Here is a 12,595-nt window from a genome sequence, read left to right on the forward strand (position 1 = left end):
GTAGTAAATACCTCACCAACTTCTCTATTAAATATTAATATCTTTTAAATATGGTAAACTTAAAAGCTAAATATTGTATATAATTTATGTGATATGAGATACTATCTATTAGTTTCAAGTAGAGACAATATCAGAAAATGCTTTTACAGAAAAAAAATAGTGGAAACAAGAAACATAATTTAGAACATGCTATTTGTTAACATTTATTCTCTTGCAAATTGGGAAAATATTATTACATTTTAGTTGCTTTTGGTCTAGCTTTTGGAATAGCAGGAATCATAAATGATGGTCTCTGTATGGTGGCTCAAAATGGTATGAGTGCTTAATCAGTACTAGTTGATGATATATATGATAAAATATAAAAGCATATATGTGAATATAGATGCTTACAAAATATTCTTTATGAGGATGTGTGTTGAGCTTGTTAGTTTACCTAAGATTACATACCAACCTCAGTGGAAAATCTTCACTGGATCTGTGTCTTCTTTCGTCTTCTTTAAACAATTTTTTTTTCTTTCTTTCTCATTATCCAGGTTTGAAATGCCTCCTACCCTCTTATTTTCTTTGGATGGTTTCAGGGCAGAATATTTACACACTTGGGGCGGACTTCTTCCTGTTATTAGCAAGCTGAGTGAGTAACTTCAGAGTTTACTATTGGAGTGCCACAGTGTCAGTGAGATAGACTAAGGAAGGAGTCTTTTTTTCGAAAAATACTGGCAGAATCTGTTTTACTAAACTCCTCTATTGCAAAAGAGTTAAACCTAATGATAAGGAACTAGTGTTTAATATTGTAATTGTTCTGAAACTGCCTTTTAAGTAATTCTGCGATAATAGTAGTTATTTTAGGATTTTTATCCCTTGGTGATAGTTGTAGTTATAAGGATGAGATAAGATATACTTTTTTTTTCTTAGACTTTTGGATTCCTTTTATGGACAAATTATTTATATATTTATCTGATATGTATTACATCTTAAAATAGCATTTCAAAAACTGAAGGTATTTCTGCTATGTTTCTAGTAGGGTAGATATAGAATATTTGTTATTTATCTTATAGTATCATGTAGCATCTTTCCAACTTCTTTATCTCAATAAAGCCTTAATTGAATGATTATTGTATAAGTTACTAACGCAATAGTAGAATTGTCTTTTCTTAGTATTAATGCCAAAGTTTTAAATCACATTAACCACCAGTAATATGGGCATCACTTGTATCATCATTGTTACTGAAAAAAAATTAAATATGGGTATAAAAACTGTAGAACATTGCTTGTTATCAGTGATCAGTATTTAAGTAGCCACAGTGTAATGCTGGACTGAACTAGAAGTAAGTAAATACACTGTTTTGGTGTTCTTCTGGAGTTCTGAAACATTATTTACTAGACTTGAGTATATGAGGTTGGTTTAAACATCAAAGTCACTCTCAGTAAATACATAGGTACGTTTATTGTACTTCTTTTGTGACAAGCCAAAATCATATTTGGAAAACTTTTTAAAACTTCAGTTTCTAATTTCTCCTGGGAAGAAAATAGTTTTTATAAATAATCATTTGACATAAACAAGTCTTTAGCAGAGAGCTTGCATGGGCAAGGAAGGCTCTGTTCTTACCAGCCAGGCTCATGAGCTTTGAGGTTTGAATATGGCCCTTTGTTATCATCAGGAGGAAAGTTTGTTTCCATAGCACCAAATATGAGTTCAGAACCTGAGTTCAGAATTAAGGAGCTGTAGGTACCTATACATGAAGTTGAAAGGAAATCAATACACAGTTAGACTAAGTCCTCTCTTTGTGTAGCTGGGGAATGTAGCTTGTAATTCTGAACTATTTGGAAGGCAGTGAGATAGACAGACACATGCCAATCTGAGGAATATTTTCAGGCAATGGGGTATTGATATGCTAGAATCATTAGTTATGTATTCCCTCTTCAGTGGTAGAGGCAGAAGACGAATGTGACACTAGGGCTAAATCAGCAACAATTTGACTTGTTTCCTTTCTTGTACTTGAAGCCAGAAGATGCTTTTTATCTTTAGAGCAGTGTTGAACTTGTCTAGAGTTAGCTAGATTGGATTTTTGGGGTGGGACACTGTCATCCCAGCTACTGCTTCATTCTTGTTTTAATTTTGCAGATTTAGCTACTAGTGCAGTTTTTTGTTGTTAAAATATAACTACATCCTATAATTTAGTATGTTACCACCAAGTAGTAGCAGACAAAGATCTAGCAAGAATCATTATGGTCCATCTGGAACTTAATGTTATTGATAAGTATGGGATAATTATTTCATTGGCTTAACTATTTTGTTTAGTGATTTTCTAAGTAAGAGAAAAACTAACTCTTAACATTGAATTCGAATCCAAAATGTTGCTTTGTAATTCACCCTGAATTTTTATATGGTTGTAAATCCCTTCTGGGTTCACTTTTTAGAACTATTTAGAAGTCTGTGGTACCAAAGCTAAATGAGGGAAACAGATTGTTAGTTGTATTTAATAACAATATTTAATTTTTTTCCTTGTAGAAACCTGTGGAACATATGCTAAAAACATGAGACCAGTATATCCAACAAAAACTTTCCCCAATCACTACAGCATTGTCACAGTAAGCTCTGCATTTCAACTTTTATATGTTCACAGAAGTGAGATGTAAATGTAACATTTTTCAAGAGAATAAGTAGATTTCAGATCAGAAAAAAATAACTTCTTTTTCATTGTGTAGTTAAGCAAGGAAACCTAGGTTCTGGTCTTAGCTTTTCTACTAACTAGTTGTGGCCTTGGGCAGGTCACTTTACTTTCTGGGTCTCCATTTCCCATCTGTGAAAAGAGGTGACTAAAGACTCCAAGAAATGATTTCTTGGTTCCCTTTCAATTTAAGAGTCTCTGATTCTTGGGTCCTGTTCCCTTTCAATTTAAGAGTCTCTGATTCTTGGGTCCTGTTTTTTCTGATTAGTTTTTATCTTACTTTATTTGAGCCCCAGACTGTCTGTACTCACATGTTCTCAGCTGTCTTTCCAGTCATCTTGATGTATGAGTTCTAAGCAAGCCACTTTGCCTGACTTTAGGTAGGATTACAGCTCTATTTTTGTTTCACTCAAAGTTTGGAGATTTAATTTGAATCCAGAAAAAAAAAGTAGAATTCATTAGGCCTTAGGGTTGAAGCCAGAGAATTAATACTTTAGCTTGTGTTGGTACAAGCTATTCTTGGACCCAACCAAAAAAGGAGTTTGTTCTGAAGAAATGTTTCACTGAGCAATGCAAAAGGACAACACAGTACTTTTTTCAAAATTAGGCTGCTTCTTTATGTAGAACTTCATCCATATCATTCCTAATTTATTTTCTCCTATTACATAAATTAAAACACAAATACTCCATAAAATCTCGAGTGGTTGGTTGTGTTTTAACAATACCCATTGTTTTGTTCTTCTCTCCTTAAGCTGGGTTAAGTTCTGTGTAGCTTAAGTTGTCTATTTCTCTTTGATGATTTTGTTCTGTAACTTTAAAAACTTAAAACTTGCATAAAACTTCTATTTTATATTTTTTAGGGACTTTATCCAGAATCCCATGGCCTCATTGACAATAAAATGTATGATCCCCAAAGGAATGCTTACTTTGCCCTTAAAAGTAAAGAGAAGTTTAATCCTGAGTGGTACAAAGGAGAACCAGTGAGTTGTTTGTTTTATCTATTAGAATTATTTTTATTATTCTCATCTGTTTCTAGCAGAGTAAAATACCAGATTCCCTGGAGCTTTTAATAACTCATTTCATTTACTATGTTTTATGCCATCCTTATGCAAACAGAGATGAATTCAGGTAACTCTAAATATAGCTTGTATCATTATGTAGTTTATTCCAGAGTGGGGTTTGGGTTATGCTGAGCCAGTTCTCTTTTCTGCTTGATTTTACCTTTTTGTTCTAGTAGCGAAGAGCAGTAGTCTGGGGGTAATATTTTGATCTACACAAAGCTGACTGTTTCTACAGGTGTAAACTTTGACTTTGTTTGCGTTTGCTAACTTAGAAGATTCTCTCTGATTGTGACTTAGATGTGCTCTCCTTTTGAGTTTTTATAAATTGCCATGACAATTCTATAAGGTCTATTTGGATAGTCTTGGTATTCCTCTTGGAAGGAGAAGAGCATTTGCAAGTTATAAATTCAGATTTTAGATCTGACATTTGAAGCTGTGTGACTTTGGGTAAATTATTCTTTCTGTGCCTCAATCTTCTCCTATCTGTACTGTAAATAATACTATAAATACTGTTAACTACCTCATAGAGTTATTGTGATGATTAGTTGAATTGATAATCTAGAATACTATTTAGAACTGTAATTGGCAATAATAAGTGCTCAATAAATGTTAGTTACATAAGCAAAAATGTCAATAAGTTAAAGATATGTATATTTGTAAATTTTTCTTTTCTTTTTCCTTTCATGAATTTTTCTTCTTTTAAGAAGGAACCTATTCTAGTGGGAAGCAGCCACATAGCACAGGGATATCAGCTCCGTGCTTTGCGACTGCCTGGAGGGGTGGGATAGGGAGGGTGGGAGGGAGGGAGATGCAAGAGGGAAGAGATATGGGAACACATGTATATGTTTAACTTATTCACTTTGTTATAAAGCAGAAACTAACACACCATTGTAAAGCAATTATACCCCAATAAAGATGTTAAAAAAAAAAAAAAGAAGGAACCTATTAAGTAGAAGTATGACTATAAAAGTTGCAGGAGTTATCAACTGTTCATATTTTTTAGGTTAATTTAATTTCTGATTATTTAATTTCTCTTTGCTGCTGTTCAAAGTCATATTACATTGTTATTTTGTAGTCTAACTGCTGGAGCTTATTAACGTCAAAAACATTCTAGCATTTGGGAGGAAAGCATTGGGGTTGCGTGAACAGATGTTTTCCTAAGAAATGAATGCTTGCATAATTTCCTAACTTTCCTTCACTGGCTTCCCCAGATTTGGCTTACAGCTAAATATCAAGGCCTGAAGACGGGCACATTTTTTTGGCCAGGATCAGATGTGAAAATTAATGGAATTTTCCCAGACATCTATAAGATGTATAATGGGTATGTATAGCTGTACTTTTTCTAGGACCTATAACATAGAATTGTTTATTTTCTTATCATAGCCTGAGTTCTCGCATTTGAATGATATGTTGTTTGAAAAATGAGACCTGTCAGAATAAGAACTCTGTCTCAAAGAGTTTTAGATGGATGATAGATAGACAGTAAAACTATGACAAGTTTTTTCCTGGAGGTTTTCTAGAAAGCACTGGTAACATGTTAGAGTCTGCCTTCAGATCTTTGGGCAGGAATAAGATGGAAGTCCTGGTGAAAGTAGAGGTCCTGCACATTTTCACTCTAGGGAGAAAAAACGAGGAGAAGGAGGTGAAAGTATTAAAGGGACACAGGTAAGAGTGACTCTCTGGTATCTGGAAATATTATTTAAAAGAAGATATTAATGGCACCCCTGGATTTGCATTTTCAAATTCCTTTGTTAAACGTTCCATTTAATGTGAGAACTGATTGGAGTAACCTCCCTGTGATATTCAAAATCCATGAGGTACCACGAAAAAAACAGAAACTTTTTTTCTGGAAAACTCTCTTTGGATCATTTTAGGGAGACTAGCAAAATAGTTTCGTCTTTCACTTGGGAAATTTATGTCATAAAATCAATACGATAATGTATTTGAGGGACGAAAGGAAAAGTTCATAAATTCCAAACAAGAAATGCATAATGATTTTCTATGGTGACCTTATGCTGTTGTTTATTCCTTAGGGTACACACGGGCACCTTGTTATTTGCTGTTAGTTTCATTCCATAGATGGTTATTGAGATTCTATGTGACAGGCACTGTCCTAGGCCTGGGGGATTTGAAGAGTGGTGATATATGTTCTCTGGCTTCTCAAGGTCTGATAGAGACCTTCTCAAGGTACAACTAAGTGTACTTGAGGTTGGGCAAGCACTCTGATGGAGACGTGTAAGCAAAATCCTGTGCCCACAGGAAGGTGTCGTTAATTCTGCCCAGAAATTGTTGCCTGGAGAACTGTCTGCTCATTAGGTGTCCACTTCCCAATTTTACTAAGAGTCGTCAATGAGTGAGTTCTTCATGAGGTCCTCTTTGAAGAGTGTATTGACACATGGGTTATTCATGCCAAGAATAGCAATTGCTATTCTCAGGTCCAGGAGTAAGATCCTCAGGTAGAGTATAGGAAGCAAATCTTTTAAACCCGGTTACAACTTCCATATGTGTAAAATTTAATGTTCGTTTCTTTGTCGAGAAAACAATTTTAAGTTTTCAGATGAAACTCTTACATTGCTTGGAACATATTTGATGCCTTGAATTGTTTTAGTCTCTCTGAATGCAATTTTCAGTGAGACACACATTTATATCTTAAACCCAAACAGTTGTCACAGATTTGTTTTCATTTTGTTTATCTTTCATATTAGTTCAGTACCATTTGAAGAAAGAATTTTAGCTGTTCTTAAGTGGCTGCAGCTTCCTAAAGGTGAAAGGTATGTAGACGATTAATTTCTGTCATAAAATACTCCTTTGTTTTATAAAAACGTCAGAATATTTTAAATAGATGACAGGAAAACTTTGCTATTGGCTATGATGTTTTATATCCAAGTTAACTCTTTAGTGTCCTATTACAGCCACATTTTGAAGAACTCTAAACATGTAAATTATTTCTCAGCAATTTTAGAAATGTTACCCCAGTGTTGTATTAACTTTTATTCACTATCAGTTGTTGAATTATTCTTTCTATTCTGTTTTACAATGTGTTCGTAAAATATTACATTTTGATACTGTTTGATTTAGACCACACTTTTACACTCTGTATTTAGAAGAACCAGATTCTTCAGGTCACTCTTATGGACCAGTCAGCAGTGAAGTAAGTACATTTTTATCAGTGATTACTTCATTAAACCTGGTAATATCTCACTGAACTTTGCTTTGAAGCAGGTTTCTAGACCATTCTATAAGAATCCATGATTTCTGGAAAGAGTGAGTATTAAGCACATTTTTATTAAACCAAAAGATGCACTTTAATCAAAAAGAGTTGGGAGCATTGTTTTGTTTTACGCTATCTACAGTGCTAAATTGAACCAGTGATGAGTTAAATTCTATATTTTCAATTTCAAATGAGACCTGTCACACTCCACCCTTTGTACTCTTTCCATCAAAACCTATCTCCAGTAACTTCAGTGTAGTTAACAACCCACATGCCCTTGCTTTGATTCTGTCCTTCAGCTAAGCAGAAATGCTCCTTCTTAGAGGTGGGAGATGTGTGGCCGTCAATGCAGCCATGTCATAATTAGACAAATGGAAGTTTCCTGTAGTTCTTATCTTGGTTCGAACAATTGGCCAGATGCTAGTATAATTTTTATTCTTTCACTATTAAGACCCGTGTCTAGGTCAGTTTGGCTACAAGTAAGTCTAAGGATCATTTTGTAATTGACTATCAGATCACATAAGTTTTAAGACCAGTGCTATTTTTTCTATTCACTAAAGATTTCCCAAAGTACCTGCTTTTCTGTTTCATCTTCAGTCAAGGTCGAGCCCATCGCTTTTCAAATCATATTCATCAATTTATAAACTCAGTTAAACGCTAGTATTATTGGCTCATCGAAACCCACTTTATCTTCATACTTAAAAATTCCAATCCATGTTGCTTGGATATCTTTGAGTGAAAGAAAGACCATGTTGAAAGAGCTTGTTTCATAATACAGTGAAATACACAGACTATAGATAAAGGTTAGACTGTTTTGATACAGTACCGAAGACACAGGCAAAACTGCACAAGAATTTGCCTCCCGTGGTTTTGCCCGGAGAGAGGAGGAAAGAAGAGCCAGAGGTAATTTGCCAAAATCATATACCATTCTGTGTCCTTGTGATATTCATATACAGAATAATACAGTTTGTATGGAAACAATGGGCTGTATTCCTAGAATTTTAATTTTAATTTAAAAAAATTAAGTACATAGAACTATAAGAAGCATTTCATGAATACTTTTAACTGCATGACATGAGGTTGTTTCCCTTTCTTAGATCATCAGAGCTTTGCAGAGGGTTGACAACATGGTTGGCATGCTGATGGATGGTCTAAAAGAGTTGAACTTGCATAGATGTTTGAACCTCATCCTTATCTCAGATCACGGTAACCTGAATTTGCATCATTTTTCCTTCAGGTTAAATGGTGCCCCCAGAAGTTTACTTGATTGATTATTGTTTTATTATTTCCTCTGACTTTTGTAGTTAATTCTTTCTTTTAAATGTGATTTCTTGTAGAAAGCCTTTAGAAAATACTACATTAAATATAAATCACAAGTGAAACGTAGAATTCACAGAAACCTAAGAGCCTATTAACCACAATGCACTCATCTCCTGATTTGGGGTGGGCTTACACCAGGAACTTGGAGAGTTAAAACAAATTTTTTAATATTAAATTTTGGTAAATCTACTCTAAAAATTTTAGGTGTAATTTGAATAGATTATTATGTGCTGCTTCTGTTTTCTCTAGCATGAGAAAGCTGACTTTTAAAAGCAGTATGTATTAATTTTGGCAATATTTTAAGTTAACTTTTACTCACTGTGACCTTTAGAACATGTATGTGTATAGCCTTGGGACTGTAAAAGCAATGTCTATACAAGAAAATAGGAAAGAGGTTCTTTTTGTTTGTTTTTTGTCGTTGTTATTATTGTTTGCTTCAGAAATAATTACTGAAAACTATTTCTAGAAACAGTCCTAAGAAGCTGTATCCTAAAGAAGCCCCCAGTCCTGGAATGAGGTTGAGAGTTTTATACTCATAGTTAATATGCTAGGTGATTCGGAGAAAGTGACTACGCTTTCATATTCAGTCTAAAACTGTGATATTCCTCATCACTCACATAAAGTTACTGTAACATATAAATAAGAAGAAACACTAATTTTGGATGAAGGAAAGGGAAAAGATTTTTTTTTAAGTGACGTGGTAGATATACATGAAATTCTGTGTCTTACCTATTAGATGTTCAGCTGTCATGAGTGCTGACCTCATGTTTATTGATTTAAATCCTGGAAGGGAAAGAAATTCTGTCCTACATGTTAAATGTTTTTTTATTAAAGTTGTTAACACGTTTGGGGATTTTTTTTCTCCTAGGCATGGAACAAGGCAGTTGTAAGAAATATGTGTATCTGAGTAAATATCTGGGGGATATTAAAAATGTTAAAGTTATATATGGACCTGCAGCTCGATTGAGACCCTCTGATGTACCAGATAAATACTATTCATGTAAGTATATCTCTATGCTAATTTTGAATATGATTATATTCACAACACATCCCTCAGAATCATTATGTCTCTAAATTAAAGAGGATCAGTTAATTTCCTTTGCATGATTAAATCTCCAGGGCTGATCTTCTGCACCCAAAGGGATTTTATGGAACTAGATGTGAGGGCACAAGTCTAACCGCTTATCTGTTATTCATGGCTAAGAATATTATTTGATGAACTTGGTACAATTTTATGTTATCGTTGTGTCTTTTGCTTGTGTTGGGTTCAAGATTACTTGTACTAGAAAAATAAAAACTTAAGAGAAAAGTTTGACTACGTTTATTGAACTTTAATTAATGTCATTTCATTAAAATAATTTACGGATGTTATAGGATAATATTCCATTATGAGGAGGAATGCTGGCAGAGATGATTAATTCTATAAGCAACTAATTTCTATTCTCAGAAATGACTTTCTTAAACTATTCCAAAAAACAATGAGAATGTGTTTTTTGAATAGAGAAGAAGAAATTTCACATTCTCTCTTGACCCCATGTTGTACTCAAACTAAACTACCAAGAAATTTTAAATATTCATTCTTTTGAAAGTCAAGCCTATTTCAGAACTGAGTGCACCTCTATTATACCCCTCTTTTTGATTACCATCCTTGGTAATTCGCAAATACTAAGGGCAGTTTTGTTTATCTTTTTGTTACAATTACCTTTGAAATGGAAAGAGAAAAGAGCTTTTCTGGCAGTCGTCAGCATTGGATTAGGTTTGGGTATATGCAGTGCTATATGTTTCAGTAGATACTGTTGAATATTCATGAGAAGAAGTAGATTTCCCTGCAGGAAAATAGTTATGCAAATATATTAGCATAGTAACCCAAAGCACAGACACTAACTTGTACAATAACAAGTTTTAATTAGTGTTTAAAAAATTTATTAAAGTAGTACATGATTGTTATAAAACCTGTTATAAAACTATACAGGCAATGGCAGTCCCCAGAGATGTTTAGGATAGAATGGCTAAGCTTAGCCACACCCTTATCTCAATTAGGCCCCTAAGTTTCCCAATTTCAAGTAAAAATTACGTATCTCTGTATCTACATTCACACGTTAAAATATATAGAGAGTACATATTCTTTGATCTGGATAATTTTCTCAGACTTATGTGAAGTGTAGCTAAAAGAATCGTAGGGAGCTAGGCAGCTACTGTTTACGTCACAGAGTACACTAAGTACGTACACTGTGGGCTTGCTGTGAAAATTCAGTTTCAGAACTCTTCTACCTGCCCTCACTTCTAAATCCCCCTATGTCTTTATTTGGAAATTCTGGAATTATCCTTGAATATCAAAGTCTGTAAAAAGTAACAGTTTTCCACCCTAAATCCCCCTAATTCACAGCTCAGTTCCTCTCTCTAGAGATAAATACTTAGATTTGGGATGTGTCTTCCCAGGTATTTGCTATGTATATGTAAAACACATTCATTTTTATTTTTACAAAGTGACATTATACAGGATCTAGATGTGTGGATGGCAGGATGGATAGATATTTGGATGCATGGACAGATAGACGGATGGATGGATGGATAGGCAGATGGACAGGCAGATGGATGAATGGACACACATATGAATGACAGATGGATAAACTGATGTTCTATAACTTGCCTTTTCACTTAACAATAGGACGTAATTTCACAGGCATGGTGGTAGTGGAGGTTGGGTGGTTCCTAAAGATCTGTCTTATTCCTGTCAATGGCTAATATATAATAATTGAAATCAGTGCTCCCCAACCTTTTTGGCACCAGGGACTGGTTTCGTGGAAGACAATTTTTCCACGGATGGGGAGGGGGGATAGTTCAGGCAGTAATGCGAGCAGTGGGGAGCGATGGGGAGCGGCAGGGAGCGGCAGATGAAGCTTTGTTCGCTAGCCCGCTGCTCACCTCTTGCTGTGTGGCCCAGTTCCTAACAGGCCGCAGACCGGTACCGGTACGTGGCCTGGGGGTTGGGGACCCCTGATTTAAATGATCTGTTTGAAACCAGCTTTGGTATTTAAATATAGGGTTTGAGTCTGACATTATATATTTTTTGTATTATTTTTATTTCTAATGGTAGCATACCATTCAACTATTAATTCTTATCTTTGCCCCCCTTCAGTTAATTATGAAGGCATTGCCAAAAATCTTTCTGTGAGTATCTTTTTTCCCCCATTACTTTGTTATTACTAGTTTTGTATAAAATATATTTAGAAGAAAGTTTCAGTATTTGTTCTTGGGATTGTAGAATTTAATCTGATTTTTTGAGTATCTGGGCCAACATTTAAATGCTCTGTAGTTTTTAAAGATCTTTAAGGACATACCCCAATAATGTAGGTTTTTAAAATTTTAAGAATTTATTTATTGATATTGTTAAATTTATATGACAGTACAAGAAATAACTGAAAACAATAGAAGGGAAAGCCCTATAGCTGTACTACCATAAACACTGTTAGCATTATGATGTATTTTCTACCAGTCTTTCTTATGCCTATTTTTTAAAATAAGCTTTTGTCCTAGTGCTGATTTATCTATACTACATGTTTTTACTTGATAGAAAATTCTTACAATTTTAAAGAAAATTCTTAAAATTGTTATAAGAGCGTTTGAAAATATGATCATCAGTAGTAACACAAAGGTAAACGAGTGACTCAATCTAAGCATCCTGGGACTCTTATGTAATAATTATGATTTTTCTAGAAAAATAAGAATATTCAATAGTTGGGAATATTCAACTTGTACCTTATATAGGTAGTAAGAACTCAGTTTATTTGCATCTGTGACTTCTTGGGCATACTGATTAAATGTTTGTGAGAAAAAATTCATATGGAGTTAGAAAGCAATTTCAAGGGAAGTTTACACTTAAGAAAATATGGAAATAATGGTTTTTCTTTGCCTTCTACAATTTCAGTGCCAGGAACCAAACCAGCACTTCAAACCTTACCTGAAACATTTCTTACCCAAGCGTTTGCACTTTGCCAAAAGTGACAGGATTGAACCCTTGACATTCTATTTGGACCCTCAGTGGCAACTTGCATTGTAAGTTCTGACAATCTCCCAGGTAAACTTAGCTTGATCTTATAGTAATTCAAGGTAACCATTGGGCCCTTTCCAATGATGTCGTTATATGAAAACTACAAATATGATTCTCTTCACTCTATCCCAGGGTCTCTCAACCTTGGCCTATTGACATTTTGGATCAGATAATTCTTTGTGGTTGGGGAGTTGTCCTGTCTGTTGTGGGATATTTGAAAACATCCCTGGCTTCTACTCACTAGATGAAAAAACACCTTTTCTGTAGTTGTGACAACCAAAAA

The 12,595-nt window shown here is 34.4% G+C and overlaps 1 protein-coding gene across 1 annotated transcript in view; it reads left to right on the top strand.

The window, feature by feature from the left end:
• Positions 1-12,595, top strand: part of ENPP1 (ectonucleotide pyrophosphatase/phosphodiesterase 1) — a 68,250-nt gene that overhangs the window by 39,035 nt on the left and 16,620 nt on the right. The window contains exons 6-15 of the mRNA XM_022556715.2: positions 534-631; positions 2,510-2,589; positions 3,530-3,649; positions 4,942-5,051; positions 6,436-6,501; positions 6,809-6,881; positions 8,039-8,147; positions 9,130-9,261; positions 11,401-11,432; positions 12,190-12,317. Of these exons, the coding sequence (XP_022412423.2) occupies positions 534-631; positions 2,510-2,589; positions 3,530-3,649; positions 4,942-5,051; positions 6,436-6,501; positions 6,809-6,881; positions 8,039-8,147; positions 9,130-9,261; positions 11,401-11,432; positions 12,190-12,317 (948 nt within the window). The remainder of the gene's footprint in view (positions 1-533; positions 632-2,509; positions 2,590-3,529; positions 3,650-4,941; positions 5,052-6,435; positions 6,502-6,808; positions 6,882-8,038; positions 8,148-9,129; positions 9,262-11,400; positions 11,433-12,189; positions 12,318-12,595) is intronic.

Source organism: Delphinapterus leucas, chromosome 12 (genome assembly GCF_059928025.1).
Source record: "Delphinapterus leucas isolate spDelLeu-1000000601 "Yukka" chromosome 12, BTC_Dleu_Yukka2, whole genome shotgun sequence".
Taxonomy (NCBI): domain Eukaryota; kingdom Metazoa; phylum Chordata; class Mammalia; order Artiodactyla; family Monodontidae; genus Delphinapterus; species Delphinapterus leucas.